Below are 17,451 nucleotides of genomic sequence, written 5' to 3' on the forward strand. Positions count from 1 at the left end.
GGACGGATCACTGGGTTGGGCCTCTAGGTGTTTAGGAGGGACCCGGAATGGGCTCCCGGGTCACATGCTTATGGTTGTATTGGACTCTCCACAGCGCTTAGTACGGTGTTCCGCACAGAGTATGTGCTCAATAAATAGGATTGAATGCATGAATGAATGAGCATGTTTGAGAGCTTCCCGGGAGGGTCCAGGGCATTGGCTCCCCAGGGCTGAGTTTCCCATTTCTGACTCACTGTGGGTTTGGTATCCGGGCGCCTTTGGAGAAAAGTCTGCTGTCCTGCCCAGCAAAAGGCTCCCAGGATTAATAATCAATCAATTAATCATACTTGTTTTACTCATTTTTTAATGGTGTGTGATAAGCGCTTAAGTTGTGCCAGGCATCCGAGCTTATCAGGTTGGACACACAGTCTATGTCCTGCGTGGGGCTCACAATCTTAGTCGCCATTTTACAGATGCAGTAACTGAGGCACTGAGAAGTAAAGTGACTTGGCCAAGGTCACACAGCGGATAGTTGGTGGTGCTGGGATTAGAATCCACATCCTTCCGATTCAGAGCACTGTACTGATGTCTGTCTCCCCCTCTAGACTGTTAGCTGGTTATGGGCAGGGTCCGTGTCTCTTTGTTGTTGTCCTATCCCAAGCGCGTAGTCCAGTGTTTTGCACACCGTAAGCGCTCGATAATAATCATCATCATAATAATGATGGCATTTATTAAGCACTTATTATGTGCAAAGTACTGTTCTAAGCGCCGGGGAAGTTACAAGGTGATCAGGTTGTCCCACGGGGGGCGCACAGTCTTCATCTCCATTTTACAGATGGGGATTGGAGAAGCAGCGTGGCTCAGTGGAAAGAGCCCGGGCTTTGGAGTCAGAGGTCATGGGTTCGAATTCCGGCTCCGCCACGTCTGCTGTGTGACCTCGGGCAAGTCACTTAACTTCTCTGAGCCTCAGTTAGCTCATCTGTAAAATGGGGTTTGACTGTGAGCCCCACGTGGGACAACCTGATCACCTTGTAACCTCCCCAGTCTTAGAACAGTGCTTTGCACACAGTAAGCACTTAACAAATGCCATTATTATTATTATTATTACAGATGGGTAGGGACTGTCTCTATATGTTGCCAACTTGTACTTCCCAAGCACTTAGTACAGTGCCCTGCACACAGTAAGTGCTCAGTACGATTGAATGAATGAACTAAGCCCCCCCTTCCTCTCCCTCTCCCCACCCCCCTCACCTTACCCCCTTCCCCTCCCCACAGCACCTGTATATATGTATGTACATATTTATTACTCTATTTATTGTACTTGTACATATTTATTCTATTTATTTTATTTTGTTTAATATGTTTTGTTTTGTTGTCTGTCTCCCACTGTGAGCCCGCCGTTGGGTAGGGACCGTCTCTATATGCTGCCAACTTGTACTTCCCAAGCGCTTAGTACAGTGCTCTGCACACAGTAAGCGCTCAATAAATACGATTGAATGAATGAATGAATGAGAAGCAGCGTGGCTCAGTGGAAAAAGCCCAGGCTTTGGAGTCAGAGGTCATGGGTTCAAATCCTAGCCCCGCCAATTGTCAGCTGTGTGACTTTGGGCAAGTCACTTTACTTCTCTGTGCCTCAGTTCCCTCATCTGGAAAATGGGGATGAAGACTGTGAGCCCCCCGTGGGACAACCTGATCACCTTGTAACCTCCCCAGCGCTTAGAACAGTGCTTTGCACGTAGTAAGCGCTTAATAAATGCCATCGAAAAAATGAATGAATAATAATTTTGGTATTTGTTAAGCACTTGTGTGTGACTTTGGGCAAGTCACTTCACTTCCCTGTGCCTCAGTTCCCTCATCTGTAAAATGGGGATGAAGACTGTAAGCCCCCCATGGGACAATCTGATCACTTTGCAACCTCCCCAGTGCTTAGAACGGTGCTTTGCACATAGTAAGCGCTTAATAAATGCCATCGAAAAAATGAATGAATAATAATTTTGGCATTTGTTAAGCACTCTCTATGTGCAAATCATGGTTCTAAGAGCTGGGGAGGATACATGGTGATCAGGTTGTCCCACGTGGGGCTCACAATCTTAATCCCCATTTTCCAGATGAGGGAACTGAGGCCCAGAGAAGTGAAGTGACCTGTATATATGTATATATGTTTGTACATATTTATTACTCTATTTATTTATTTATTTATTTTACTTGTACATATCTATTCTATTTATTTTATTTTGTTAGTATGTTTGGTTTTGTTCTCTGTCTCCCCCTTCTAGACTGTGAGCCCACTGTTGGGTAGGGACCGTCTCTAGATGTGGCCAACTTGGACTTCCCAAGCGCTTAGTACAGTGCTCTGCACACAGTAAGCGCTCAATAAATACGATTGATTGATGTGACTCGCCCAAAGTCACACACCTGACAATTGGCGAAGCGGGAATTTGAACCCAGGACCTCTGACTCCAAAGCCCGGGCTCTTCCCACTGAGCCACACTGCTTCCCTGAATAATAGGATTGTATGAATGAATGAATGAATGAACGAATGAACGAATGAACCGCGCATTAGGTGCTAGAGCGTTAGAGGAGCTCCACAGAGACGCACCCGGCCCTGCCAGAGCGCGGGCTTTTAGAGCGCGCTTGAGGGAACGTTCGCGAGGCTCGCGCGCATGCGCGTGACGCCAGAGCCCGCCGCGCGGGGCGGGGCCGTGCGCATGCGCGTGACGTCAGAGCCCGCTGCACGAGGCGGATTTACCTCAGGCCTCTGAGGAGACCGCGGTCTAAGCCTTCGAGGGCAACAGGGCCCGGTCTAGCGCTTAGCACAGTGCTTTGCACATAGTAAAAGCCTAACAAATGCCATTATTATTATTATGGGCCACTTCCGGTTCTGCCCGGTCCAGTTCACTCTTTGCCCACTTCCGGGCCCATGGCCGACTCAGGGAGAGAGAGAAAGAGGGAGGCTTTGGGCCCTCTGATCTCCAGAAAGTGTGAAGAGTAATTATTCTAATTCAGTTTTATTGAATTACTCTCAAGCGCTTAGTATAATAATAATAATGATATTTGTTAAGCGCTTTCTATGTGCCAAGCGCAGTTCTAAGCGTCGGGGTAGATAGTGTTAGCAACAGAAAGGTTCATTCAATCGTATTTATTGAGCGCTCACTGTGTGCAGAGCACTGGACTAAGCGCTTGGGAAGTCCAAGTTGGCAACATCTAGAGACGGTCCCTACCCAACAGCAGGCTCGCAGTCTAGAAACTGTGAATCCTGGCTCTGCCAGTTGTCAGCTGTGTGACTTTGGGCAAGTCACTTCACTTCTCTGGGCCTCAGTTCCCTCATCTGTAAAATGGGGGTTAAGACTGTGAGCCCCCCGTGGGACAACCTGATCACCTTGTAACCTCCCCAGCGCTTAGAACAGTGCTTTGCACATAGTATATGTTGCCGACTTGTACTTCCCAAGCGCTTAGTACAGTGCTCTGCACACAGTAAGCGCTCAATAAATATGAGTGAGTGAATGAATGAATCAATCAATCGTATTTATTGAGCACTTATTGTGTGCAGAGCACTGTACTAAGCGCTTGGGAAGTACAAGCTGGCAACATATAGAGACAGTCCCTACCCAACAGTGGGCTCACAGTCTAGAAGGGGGAGACAGAGAACAAAACCAAACATACTAACAAAATAAAATAAATAGAATAGATAGGTACAAGTAAAATAAATGAATAGAGTAATAAAGATGTACAAACATATATACATATATACAGGTGCTGTGGGGAAGGGAAGGAGGTAAGATGCGGGGGATGGAGAGGGGGACGAGGGGGAGAGGAAGGAAGGGGCTGAGTGGGAAGGCCTCCTGGAGGAGGTGAGCTCTCAGCAGGGCCTTGAAGGGAGGAAGAGAGCTAGCTTGGCGGAGGGGCGGAGGGATTGGGGACATTCCAGGCCCGGGGGAGGACGTTGGCCGGGGGTCGATGGCGGGACAGGAAGGCTGAGTAGGTGCGAATGAGGTTGTCGTTAATGTAACTTGGTGATAACAAGGGCCTTTTTTTGAATGAATGAATGAATGAATAGTAAGTGCTTAATAAATGCCATCATTATTATTAGAAACAGACCAAGTGGCAGAGCTGGGATTAGAACCCACATCCTCCGACTCCCAAGCCGGTGCTTCCCATTCGGCCATGCTGCTTTTGTTTTAGGGCTGGGGTGGAGGGAGAGTGAGTTGGTGAACGTGAAGAACAAGGGGTTTGGTGGTTTGCCACCAGAGAGTGGCACCTTCCGTCCCCGTCTCCTCTTCCTTCCCACGCCGGAGGACCGGCTGTGGTATGCCACCCAGCTCTGCCACCTGGCTGAGGCACCTGTGCCCGAGCAGGAAGGAAACATCCCTTTCCCCTCCCCGCCCCATCATTCGTTCATTCAGTCGTATTTATTGAGCGCTTACTGTGTGCAGAGCGCTGTACTAAGCGCTTGGGAAGTCCAAGTTGGCAACGTATTCATTCAATCATACTTATTGAGCGCTTACTGTGTGCAGAGCGCTGTACTAAGCGCTTGGGAAGTCCAAGTTGGCAACGTATTCATTCAATCGTACTTATTGAGCGCTTACTGTGTGCAGAGCGCTGTACTAAGCGCTTGGGAAGTCCAAGTTGGCAACATATTCACTCAATCGTACTTATTGAGCGCTTACTGTGTGCAGAGCGCTGGACTAAGCGCTTGGCAACATCTAGAGACAGTCCCTACCCAACAGCGGGCTCACAGACTAGAAGGGGGAGACAGAGAACAGAACAAAACATATTAACGTATGTTACCAACTTGTACTTCCCAAGCAGTACAGTGTGCAGTGCTCTGCACACAGTAAGCGCTCAATAAATACGATTGATGATGATTTTAACAACATAAAATAAACAGAATAAACCTGTTCAAATAAAACAGAGTAATAAATACCGCCTGTCGGGTACCCTGCCCAGTCAGGGGTGACACAATGGCCCCGCTTCCAGAGCCTAAGCGGGCCGAGCAGAGCCTGCTCCGTGACTTCCCGGAGCTCACGCCAGGCCGCCCGTCAAACCTGCTTTTCTACTGCCGCCCGGGAAGCCCCGACTGCGGGGGACTTGATCTCTGTGCTGGGGAGGGCATCGCTCCGAGTGGTGCCAAGGAGACCGGGTAACGTGGCGGGCCGGGGTCTTTCTTGGGGAGGGGAAGGGGCACTACACTGTGGGGAGGGTTTGGGGTTGCTTGGTGAGGGAAGGATGGGGTGGGTTTGCTGCTCCGGGCTGGGGACGAGGGTTGGGTTATTGCTCAGGGATGGAGGAAGCCAGAGGGAAGGGGGTCCTGGGGAGGGGGAGAGCCTGCTGGGCAGGGGGAGAAATTGGAGAGTCTGGTGGCCCCCCCAGCCGGACCCCTGGAAGCCCATCACCCCAACCCTGTTGGTCCAGGAGCCGATCCGAAAGCTTGGCAGTTGCAGTGTTGTTTTATTTTTTTTTTCATTTTTTAAGGAATTTGTTTATGGGTCAAGCACTGTCCTAAGCGCTGGGGAGATATAAATCAGGCCAGATACAGTCCCTGTCCACTTAATCAATCATATTTATTGAGCGCTTACTGTGTGCAGAGCACTGTACTAAGCGCTTGGGAAGTACAAGTTGGCAACACTTAAGGCTCCCGGCCTAAGTAGGTGGGAGAACAGGTGTTGAATCCGACGACTTGACTGTGAGCCCACTGTTGGGTAGGGACTGTCTCTATATAGTTGCCAATTTGTACTTCCCAAGCGCTTAGTACAGTGCTCTGAACATAGTAAGCGCTCAGTAAATATGATTGATGATGACTTGACACCCGTCCACATGTTTTGTTTTGTTGTCTATCTCCCCCTTCTAGACTGTGAGCCCGTAGGGACCGTCTCTATGTGGGACTTCTCTATATAGAGAAGTAGCATGGCTACTCTACCTCTCTATAGGGACTTCACTATATAGAGAAGTAGCATGGCTCAGTGGAAAGAGCCCGGGCTTTGGAGTCAAAGGTCGTGGGTTCAAATCTCGGCTCCGCCAATTGTCAGCTGTGTGACTTTGGGCCAGTCACTTAACTTCTCTGTGCCTCAGTTACCTCATCTGGAAAATGGGGATTAAGGCTGTGAGCCCCCCGTGGGACAACCTGATCACCTTGTAGCATCGTCAGTGCTTAGAACAGTGCTTTGCACATAGTAAGCGCTTAATAAATGCTATTATTATTATTATATATTGCTGATTTGTACTTCCCAAGCGCTTAGTACAGTGCTCTGCACACAGTAAGTGCTCAATAAATACGATTGAAAGAATGAATGAATGTTTTGTTTTGTTATCTGTCTCCCCCTTCTAGACTGTGAGCCTGTTGTTGGGTAGGGACCGTCTCTATATGTTGCCAACTTGGACTTCCCAAGCGCTTAGTCCAGTGCTCTGCACACAGTAAGCGCTCAATAAATACGATTGAATGAATGAATGAATGAATGTTTTGTTTTGTTATCTGTCTCCCCCTTCTAGACTGTGAGTCCGTTGTTGGGTAGGGACCAGCCCTATATGTTGCCGACTTGTACTTCCCAACCGCTTAGTACAGTGCTCTGCACCCAGTAAGCGCTCAATAAATACGATTGAATGATGAATGAATTAATTTCACAGTTGGGGAAACCGAGGCAAAGAGAAGTGAAGTGACTTGCCTAAGGGCACACAGCCAGCAAGTGGCAGAGCTGGGATTAGAACCCAGGTCCGCTGGCTCCCGGGCCCAGGTTTTGCCCCCTAGCCCGTGATGATTTGAGGGAACAGCCTCGAACACACTGGGCTTCTGCACAAGAGAACGGTTCAGATGGGAAGAGCAGAAACGTCTCTTCCAAGTCAATCCCAAGCACTTAGTACAGTGCTCTGCACACAGTAAGCGCTCAATAAATATGATTGAATGAATGACTCCCCACAGCACATATGTATCTATCTGTGTATATCTGTAATTTATTGTTTTATCTATTTGTACTAATGTCTTTCTCCCCCCCAGACCGTGAGCTCGTTGTTGGGTAGGGACCGTCTCTATATGTTTCCAACTTGTGCTTCCCAAGCGCTTAGTACGGTGCTCCGCACACAGTAAGCGCTCAATAAATACAATTGAATGAATGAATGAATGAATCCCAACCTCCCCATGGTGGTTGTTGCAGGAGTGAAAGAGGGAGCTGGGGCGGGGGGGAGCAGGGGGGGATCCTTTATGGGGGGCAGTGAGGGGGTCCCTAAGCTGCAAGTGCGGAGTGGAAGCATTTCCATTTTGAGACTGGTGGACTTCACATTCATTCATTCATTCAATCGTATTTATTGAGCGCTTACTGTGTGCGGAGCACTGTACTAAGCGCTTGGGAAGTACAAGTTGGAAACACATAGAGACGGTCCCTACCCAACAACGAGCTCACGGTCTCAGCTTGTGTTGTCTTATTTTCCAGCATCTAGGGGTTTTTTTTGTGTGTGTATGTGTATATGTTTGTGTGTTGGGTGCTGTGTAGAAGAATGAGTGGGGGAAGATATATATTTGTGCATGGTATGCCTGTGGAAGTGTGTTGGCTCTGAGGTAACTATGTACATATATGTTTGTGTGTCTGGTAGTTCCGTGGGCACATATGTATCCCGCTACTTGGCTCTTCCTCTCCTGGGCAGGAGGAAGGGCTGGAGCCTGAGGTTAGAGTAGCCCCTGACATCCCTATCACATTTCTGTAATTTATTCATTTCTAGACTGTGAGCCCGCTGTTGGGTAGGGACCATCTCTATATGCTGCCAACTTGTACTTCCCAAGCGCTCTGCACACAGTAAGTGCTCAATAAATATGAATGAATGAATGAATGAATTCATTTATTTACATTAACGTCTGTCTCCCCCTCTGGACTGTAAGCTCGTTGTGGGCAGGGAATGTTTCTGTTATCGTTCTGTTGCGCTCTCCAAAGGGCTTAGTACAATGCTTTGCACACAGTGAGTGCTCAGATAATAAGATTGAGCAAATCAGTGAATGAATTTGGCAGATACAGGGGAGGAGAGGTTGACCTTCCCCCACCTCCATCCTGCTCAGGCTCCTCTTAAAGGCTAATGCCATCTGTGGATAATAGTAATAATAAGAATAATTTAAAAAAAATTGTGGTATTTGCTAAGTTTTTACTATGTCCCGAGCATTGTTCTAAACACTGGGATAGATAAAAGATAATCAGATTGGATACAGTCCAACGCAGGGCTCACAGTCTAATGGGGAGGGAGAACAATGTTTGGCACATAGTAAGCGCTTAACAGATGCCATCATTATTAATAGATATTTTAGCCTCATTTTTAAGTTCCTGGGATAATATTAATTGTGATATTTGTTAAATATTTCTATGTGCCAAGCACTGTGCTGAATGCTGGGATAGATACAAGATAATCAGATCAGATACCATCCCAGTCCCACATGTGAAATGGGGATTGAGACTGTGAGCCCCACGTGGGACAACTTAATCACCTTGTATCCCCCCAGCGCTTAGAACAGTGCTCTGCACATAGTAAGCGCTTAACAAATGCCATCATCATCATGGGGCCCACAGTCTAAGGGGGAGCGAGAACAGATATTAAATATCCATTTTCCAAATGAGGAAACTGACCCAGAACGCTTAGGGGACTGGCCCAATGTCACCCAGCAGGCATGGGGTGGAGCTGGGATTAGAACCCAGGTCTCCTGATTCCCAGGCCCGACTCCCTTCCCCTCGGCCCTGCCCAGGTCACGCTGGTGGCCGGATCTGGTGTCGGGGTGACGGTGGGGGCTCGCGGGGGGCTCTTCTGGAACCCAGATTGCTCCCAGTCCAGCCTCCAGCGCAGCGTGGCTCAGTGGAAAGAGCCCGGGCTTGGGAGTCAGAGGTCATGGGCTCAAATCCCGGCTCCGCTAATTGTCAGCTGTGTGACCTTGGGCAGGTCACTTAACACTTAGCTTCTCTGTGCCTCGGTTACCTCATCTGTAAAATGGGGATTAAGACTGTGAGCTCCACGTGGGACAACCTGATCACCCTGTACCCTCCCCAGCGCTTAGAACAGTGCTTTGCATGTAGTAAGTGCTTAACAAATGCCATTATTATTATTATTATTGACTCCTTGTGGCCGGCCCCTCGCCGGGCCTGGGCAAGGCCCCTTCCCCCCCTTCCCTAACCATCGTTCCTCTGATCTGAAGGAAATGCTCTTCCCCTTCAGCCCATGGCTCCTCAGGAGCCTGGTGGGTGGGGTTGGAGAATCAGAAGGGAGAGGGGCTAAAGACCCGCTCAACGGGCCGGGACAGGAGTTGGGAAACCGTCCCTGCCAGGGAAGGTTGGGGCAGCTGGGGAGAGTTGGCAGGCTGCCCGCCGAGGCACAGGAGGCACCCCGTCCGGGTGTGTTGTGGAATGAGGAAGCGTCTGGCAGCCCGAGAGGGAGGAGGCCGGATTGGAGTCCCAGAAACGTCCCCTGGGTCTACTCAGACTCCACAGGGCAGGGAGGGGAGGCCGCACGACGTTGTGCCACGCGGGCCGCGGGCCGGTGCCACATGGCCATGCTGAGCACCCTCTCTAGCCCAGCTTGGCTCCGTCCCGCTGGCACCTCGGCCCAGGCCCCGGGAGGCCACCGGGCTGCCTCTCTTACGATGGAGGCCTCATGTGATGGAGGCCTGAGGGAAGGAGCCCAGGAGTTAGGAGTCCTGAGCTGTAGTCCCAGCTTTGCCTCCGGCCTGCTGGGAGACCTCGGACAAGTCACTTAACTGTTCTCCGCCTCAATCAATCAATCGTATTTATTGAACGTTTACTATGTGCAGTGCACCGTACTAAGTGCTTGGGAGAGGACAGTACGACAGAGTTGGCAGACGCGTTCCCTGCCCACGACGAGCTGACAGTCTAGAGGGAGTTTCCGCAGCCTTAAAATGGGGCTAAGCCCTCCCTGTTAGAACGGCATCCTCTTGTCAGACAAAGAGCAGCCTAGAGAAGCAGCTTGGTCTAGTGGATAGAGCCCAGGCCAGAGAATCAGAAGGACCTGCGTTCCCGGTTCTGCCACTTGTCTGCTGGGTGACGTTGGGCAGGTCACTTCACTTTTCTGGGCCTCAGTTCCCTCATCTCTAAAATGGGGATTAAGATTGGGAGCCCCATGTGGGACAGGGACTGTCTTAAAGCATGTCCTGGGGAGAGGAGAAAGGGGACTTAGATTGCAAGCTCCCTGAAAGACAAGCACTGTGTTTAATTCCCAGCAAAACTGCCCTTTCAAAGATCACCGATGATTTCCTTTTTGCCAAGCTAACGGTCTCTTCTTTATCCTAATCCTTCTTGCCCTCCCGGCTACCTTCAACACTGTGGACCACCTCCGCCTTCTCCTGAAAACATTAACTAGTCTTCACTGATACCGTCACCTCCTAGTTCTCCTCCTAACTCTCCATGTGCTCCTTCTTAGTCTCTTTTGCAGGCTTCTCCACTGCTTCCTACCCCCTAACTCCGGGAGTCCCTCAGGGCACATTTCTGGGGCCTCTTCTATTCTCTATTTACACCCACTCCTTTGGAGAACTCATTCATTCTCTTTGGGCAAGTCGCTTAACTTCTCTGAGCCTCAGTTCCCTCATCCGTCAAATGGGGATGAAGATGTGAGCCCCACGTGGGACAACCTGATTACCTTGTATCCCCTCAGTGCTTAGACCAGTGCTTTGCACATAGTAAGCGCTTAACAAATGCCATTATTATTATTATTATTATTTATCTCATATCTACCCCAGTACTTAGTACATAGTAAGCTCTTCACAAACTCTATTTAAAAAAATGAGGCAGGATCTGCATCTGATCTTATTCTCTTACATTTACTCTAGCGCTGAACACATTGTTTGTCACATAATAATAATAGTAATAACTGGTATTTAAGTGCTTACTATGTGCCAGGTAGTGTAGTAAATGCTAGGGTAGATACAAGCTAATCCATCTGGACACTTTCCCTGTTCCTCATAGGGCTCACAGTATTAATCCCCAAATTCCAGATGAGGACACCGAGGCCCAGAGAAGCGAAGGAACTTAACCAAGGTACCACGGCAGACAGGCAACAGAGCCAGAATTAGAACCCAGGGCCTCTGACTCCCAGGCTGGGGCTCTTTCCGCTTGGCCACGCCGCTTCTGGTGCTGGGCAAGGGGCACCGAAACCTGTGGTTGGCATGGGAGCCATGGTGCTTTTAAAGTTGCTGTTAAAGGGTGTGGTGAGGGGCCTTTTTTCTCTGGTCAAGAGGCAAAGCTCCTGCCCTGTCCCATGATCCCCGGCAGCAGGGCCAATGACCGGTCCGTCCTTGCCATCCCAGCTCTCAAGGAGAGTTCAGCAGGTCCAAAGATTGTCCTTATTTCCGGGTTTCAATGCATTTTTTTCTTTTCCCCTCGAAGGCCTTTGGCCACCAGACTTTGAGTTCCCGGGGAAATGCCAGCCGCCCCGCCTCCAGCTGCTCCAGGAGACCCAGTGACCTTCCCGCCTGGCTTTCTCCCCGCTCTCGCCCTGCTCGTCTGACGCCTCAGGCTTGCAGAGGAGAAGGAGCCGGCAGCCGTTCCCCCCACCGTGGAGGGCCTGGGGAGAGGGCTGGTCTCTCTGGGCCAACCAGCTGCCCTCAGCCCTACCGAGGCTGGCCTGAGCCTCTGGCCAGGTGAGTGACCCCAGGGGACCCGATATCAGGAGGTGGGAGGTCGGAGGGGAGGAGAGAGAGGCGGATTGGGGATGGTGGGATTAGAAAAGAGCCCTCCCCTCCTCTGGGCAGTCTCTTTCCCACATGCCTATGCTGACTTTCAACCTTCTGCTACTGAGTAGTTGAAATCAGCTGAGAAGCAGCATGGCTTAGTGGATAGGGCTCGGGCCCGGCAGTCGGAAGGACCTGGGTTCTCATCCCGGCTCCTCCACTTGTCTTCTGTGAGACCTTGGACAAGTCACTTCTCTGGGCCTCAGTTACCTCATCTCGAGCCCCAGCGAGAACCCCGCTGTGGATCGAGGACTCCACCCAACACGACGAGCCTGTGTCTGTCCCAGCGCTTAGTACAGTGCCTGGCACATAGTGAGTGCTTAACAAATACTGTGAAAACAAAAAGAAAATCAGCAGTGCTCACTCAGCACAGGGGCGATGAGAACGGTCTTTGTGCTGGACCCTCAGACCTATTCATTCCAGGTCTCAGACCAGCTGGAGAGTTTCTAGTCACGGCTGAAAAGCAGCTGAGAAGCAACGTGGCCCTTTGGGAAGAGCCTGGGACTGGGAGACAGAGAACCTGGGTTCTAATTCCGGCTCCGCACTTGTCTGCCGTTGGACCTTGGGAAGTCACTTCTATTCTCAGTGCCTCAGTTCTTCGATTCTCAGTGCCTCAGTTCCCTCACCTATAAAATGGGGATGAGGACTGTGAGCCCCCTGTGGGACAGGGACTGTGTCCAACCTGATTATCTCGTATCTACCCCAGTGCTCAGTACAGTGCTTGGCACATAGTAAGCGCTTACCAAATGTCATTAAAAAAAATAGACCCCCAACTGGGTGACCCTGAGCAAGCCATTTGTCTCCTCTGGGTTTGTCTGCTTCTATGGAATCTACCCCAGCGCTTAGCACTTCTCAAATATCACCGTTATTGTCATCATTATGGTTACTGGGGTGTCCGAGAGCCTTTAGGATATCCAACGTGCAGAAGAGGAAATGGGGGGAATCTTCAGGAATACAGTAAACCCGGGAGCACATAGTAAGTGCTCAATAAATACAATTGATTGAATGACTGATTGATTGGAAATGAGTTGTTTCTTCCTTTTGCAGGAGCTGTGGGAGATCACTCAATCTGCAGTGATTTTAATTATTATTATTATTACTGTATTTGTTAAGCACTTACTATATGTCAAGTACTGTTCTAAGCATTGAGTTAGCTACCACTTAATCTGGTTCGATCCAGTCCCTGTCCCACCTAGGCCTCACACCTGAAATAGGAGGGAAGGTCAAGATCATTGTGAAGGGCTTTATTTATTTCCTGAGCGCTTACTGTGTGCAGAGCACTGGACTAAATGCTTGGGAGAGGACAGTACAGCAGAGTTGGTAGGCGTGATCCCTCCCCGCAACAAGCTCCCAATCTAGAAGCGGAGAGACAGACATTGAAATATACTACAGAGAGCTGCGTGGTTGGCTCGAGCTCCTTGTTGGCAGGGAACGTGTCTACCAACTCTGTTGTCGTCTCTCCAGGGCTTAGTACAGTGTTCTGCACGCAGTAAACACTCTATAAGTACCACTGATGGATTGAGAGGAGTTGGGGGTGGAGTGAAAAAGAAAGGAGAAATAGAGGGGGAAATACAAGGCAAGTCAGTCAGGTTTATTGAGCACTAACTGTGTGCAGAGCACTGTACTAAGCACTTAGAAGCACTAAGCACTAGTGTACTAAGCACTAAGCTGCTTGCGAGAAGCAGCGTGGCTCAGTGGAAAAAGCCTGGGCTTTGGAGTCAGAGGTCATGGGTTCAAATCCCGGCTCCGCCAATTGTCAGCTGTGTGACTTTGGGCAAGTCACTTCACTTCTCTGGGCCTCAGTTCCTCATCTGTAAAATGGGGATTAAGATTGTGAGCCCCCAGTGGGACAACCTTATCACCTTGTTACCTCCCCAGTGCTTAGAACAGTGCTTTGCCCATAGTAAGCGCTTAATAAATGCCATCATTATTATTATTATTATTATTACTTGGGAGAGTACAATAGAACAGTAAACAGGAGAAGCAGCATGGCTCAGTGGAAAGAGCCCGGGCTTTGGAGTCAGAGGTCATGGGTTCAAATCCCGACTCTGCCACTTGTCAGCTGTGTGACTTTGGGCAAGTCACTTAAATGGGGATTAAGACTGTGAGCCCCCCAGGGGACAACCTGATCTCCTTGTAACCTCCCCAGCGTTTAGAACAGTGCTTTGCACATAGTAAGTGCTTAATAAATGCCATTATTATTATTATTATTATTAATAAACAGAGACATTCCCTACCCACAATGAGCTGACAGTCTAGAGGGGGAGACAGACATTAATTGAAAAAAATAAATGACAGGTTTTGACATAAGTGCTGAGGGGCTGGAAGGGGGAATGAATAAAGGGAGCAAGTCGGGGGATGCAGAATGGAGTGGAAGGAGAGGTAAGTAGGGAGCAAATAAGTGACAACATCCCCCGACCTCAAGGAGCTTCCACTCGAACAGGGGTGCCTGTCCTCCCTGTTCTTCCCCGGCCACCCCGTTTTGTCTCCAGGGCCCGGCGATGGCGGACGTGGGGCCCCCGGATTTGGCTCTGAAGGCCTTAGACGAAGAGACGCTGTGGGAAATGCTGGAGGGTCACCGGTACAAGATCGTCCGTTTCGTCAGCCCCAGTCGCCTCACCCCTTACCTGCGCCAGGCCAAGGTGCTGGACCAGCTGGACGAAGAAGAGGTCCTGCACAGCCCCAAGTTCACTAACAACGCCATGAGAGTAGGTGAGAGGCTGGGGCTGGCTCCCGGGGGTCTGGGGTAGGGGAGACAGGGTGGCGGGGGAGCCTCACACCAGCCGAGGGGACACAGAGCAGCCCAGCCGTGAACTGAAATTTGCATATACTCGCACGATGTGTCATCGTACGACTGAATTCACGAGCTCAACTGGGTCTAGTGGCACCGAAAGAGGTGGGGCGGCATCCCCTAAACCAGGGGCGGTTCTGGGGACTCCTCCTAAACCCTTCGGGCCTGCCGCCGGAGCGGAAGGGCGGGGAGGGGAAATCATCTCAGAAGGCGGGGTTGACCGCCCAGCCTGTTTGGCCTGACTGTCCATCAGTCAGTCAGTTGTGTTCGTTGAGCGCTTATTATAATAATGATGGCATTTGTTAAGCGCTTACTATGTGCAAAGCACTGTTCTAAGCGCTGGGGGGGATACAATGTGATCAAGTTGTCCCACGTGGGGCTCACAGTCTTAATCCCCATTTTTACAGATGAGGGAACTGAGGCTCAGAGAAGTTAAGTGACTTGCCCAAGGTCACACAGCAGACTTGTGGTGGAGCCGGGATTTGAACCCACGCCCTCTGACTCCAGAGCCCGGGCTCTTTCCACTGAGCCGCGCTGCTTTGCCCAAAGTAACACAGCTTACAGCTTATTGTGTGCAGAGCACTGTACTAAGGGCTCGGGTGAGGACAATGGAATAATCAATCAATCAATCAATCAATCGTATTTATTGAGCGCTTACTATGTGCAGAGCACTGTACTAAGCGCTTGGGAAGTACAAATTGGCAACACATAGAGACAGTCCCTACCCAACAGTGGGCTCACAGTCTAAAAGGGGGAGACAGAGAACAGAACCAAACATACCAACAAAATAATGAACACATTCCCTGTCCACAACGAGCTTACTGTCAAGAGGGACTGGGACCCGTCTCTAGCGGGGAAGGTGGATGCCTGGTGACCAAGTCGACTCCGGGGGTCCTCTGTGGGGAGCCCCAGGTTGATGGGAGGTTGGGGTGGGGCGTCTCCCGGCAGATGATCTGCGAGAGAGAAATAGCGATGGCATTTATTAAGCGCCTACAATGTGAAAAGCGCTGGGGTACATACAGGATCTCATCACTCACAGTCCCCTTCCTGCAGGGGACTTCCCGGGGAAGAGGGGGGCAGCATCTGATCCCCATTTTACAGATGAGGAATCCGAGGCCCAGAGGGGTTAGAGGACCTGCCCAAGGTCACCCAACAGGCTGGGGGCAGAGCCGGGACTAGAATCCGAATCCCCCGAATCGCTGTCTTTCCACTAAGCCATGCTGCCTCTCTAGAGCTCTTTCCCACTCCCTTCTGCATTGCTTTGCTCCCATTAGTCACCCCTCCCTCTCCCCCACATCACTTGTACTTCCCAAGCGCTTAGTACAGTGCTCTGCACACAGTAAGCGCTCAATAAATACGATTGATTGATTGATCACTTACGTCCGGATCCGTAATTATTTATTTCAGCTAATGTCTGTCTCCCCTTGTAGACTTTAAGCTCCAGAGAAGCACCGTGGCTCAGTGGAAAGAGCCCGGGCTTTGGAGTCAGAGATCATGGTTTCAAATCCCCACTCCTCCACTTGTCAGCTGTGTGACTTTGGGCAAGTCACTTCACTTCTCTGTGCCTCAGTGACCTCATCTGTAAAATGGGGATTAAAACTGGGAGCCCCCCGTGGGACAACCTGATCACCGTGTAACCTCCCCAGCGCTTAGAACGGTGCTTTGCACACAGTAAGCTCTTAGTAAATGCCATTATTATTATTATTGCAGGCAAGGAGCGTGTCTGCCAACTCTGTTGTATTGTCCTCTCCCAAGCGCTTAGTACAGTGCTCTAAGTGCTCAATAAATATGACTGATTGATAGAGCATGCCTTGGGCTTAGACTTGTGCATAGTGGGGGCGGGAGAGGGCCAGGAAGAGAGTGGGTCACTTTCTCTCCCCTCGGCCCCTCCTCCTCCTCCTCCTCATCATCAATCGTATTTATTGAGCGCTTACTATGTGCAGAGCACTGTACTAAGCGCTTGGGAAGTACAAATTGGCAACATATAGAGACAGTCCCTACCCAACAGTGGGCTCACAGTCTAAAAGGGGTAGGGAACCCTCCTACCCGGGTTCCCCAGAGGGTGCTACTACAGGGCCTGATGGGGGAGGAGATGAGGCTTCCTCAGGACCACCAGGGCCCGGTCCTCTCACGTCTACCACCCCCCAGCCCTGGGAGAAGCCGATGGCGGGGGGGGTCCACGGCGGACGTCTGGCTTCCCCTCCCAGGGTACCTGCTGGACCTGCTGAAGACACGCGGGAAGAACGGGGCCGTGGCCTTCCTGGAGAGCCTGAAGCTCCACAACCCCGACATCTACACGCTGGTCACCGGCCTGGAGGCCTCCATCGACTTCAGCAACTTCAGCGGTGAGAGCCGGGGGCCCCGGGGGCCCCCAGGGTTGCCTCTCGCGGGCGAGGGACCCGGCCGCGGCTGGGGGAGCGGCGGAGCGGGCAGGGCCTTTGACCCCGGGGGCGCAGCCGGATGGATCCGGACCACCCTCGGGGCCACAGGGATGAGGACACAGCTGGGGAACCCCCTCAGCTTACTGGTCTCAGGCTATGTTTGTACATATTTATTACTCTATTTATTTTACTTGTACCTATCTATTCTATTTATTTTATTTTGTTAGTATGTTTGGTTTTGTTCCCTGTCTCCCCCTTTTAGACTGTGAGCCCACTGTTGGGTAGGGACTGTCTCTATGTGTTGCCAACTTGGACTTCCCAAGCGCTTAGTACAGTGCTCTGCACACAGTAAGCGCTCAATAAATACGATTGATGATGATGATGATGAGAAGGCTGGGTGAAGACGTTCTGGGAGGAGACTGGACAAGGTATTCGGGGAGAAGGTAGGTGAGAGTATTCAAGGAGGAGGCTTGGCAAGGCACAGGGAAGCAGCATGGCTCAGTGGAAAGAGCCCGTGGAAAGAGCCAGTGGAAAGACTGTACCAAGCGCTTGGGAAGTACAAGTTGGCAACCTCCCCATCGCTTAGAACAGTGCTTTGC

General features: G+C 50.7%; 1 protein-coding gene across 1 annotated transcript in view; it reads left to right on the forward strand.

Moving 5' to 3' along the window:
* The first annotated feature begins 11,396 nt into the window (after positions 1–11,396).
* CARD14 (caspase recruitment domain family member 14) overlaps positions 11,397–17,451 on the forward strand; it is a 28,923-nt gene continuing 22,868 nt past the window's right edge. Inside the window, 3 exon segments of the mRNA XM_038742046.1 lie at positions 11,397–11,590; positions 14,173–14,392; positions 16,679–16,816. Coding sequence (XP_038597974.1) covers positions 14,182–14,392; positions 16,679–16,816 — 349 coding nt within the window. The 5' untranslated portion in view covers positions 11,397–11,590; positions 14,173–14,181.

This window comes from Tachyglossus aculeatus, unplaced genomic scaffold, assembly GCF_015852505.1.
Source record: "Tachyglossus aculeatus isolate mTacAcu1 unplaced genomic scaffold, mTacAcu1.pri SUPER_34, whole genome shotgun sequence".
In the NCBI taxonomy this organism is placed as follows: Eukaryota; Metazoa; Chordata; class Mammalia; order Monotremata; family Tachyglossidae; genus Tachyglossus; species Tachyglossus aculeatus.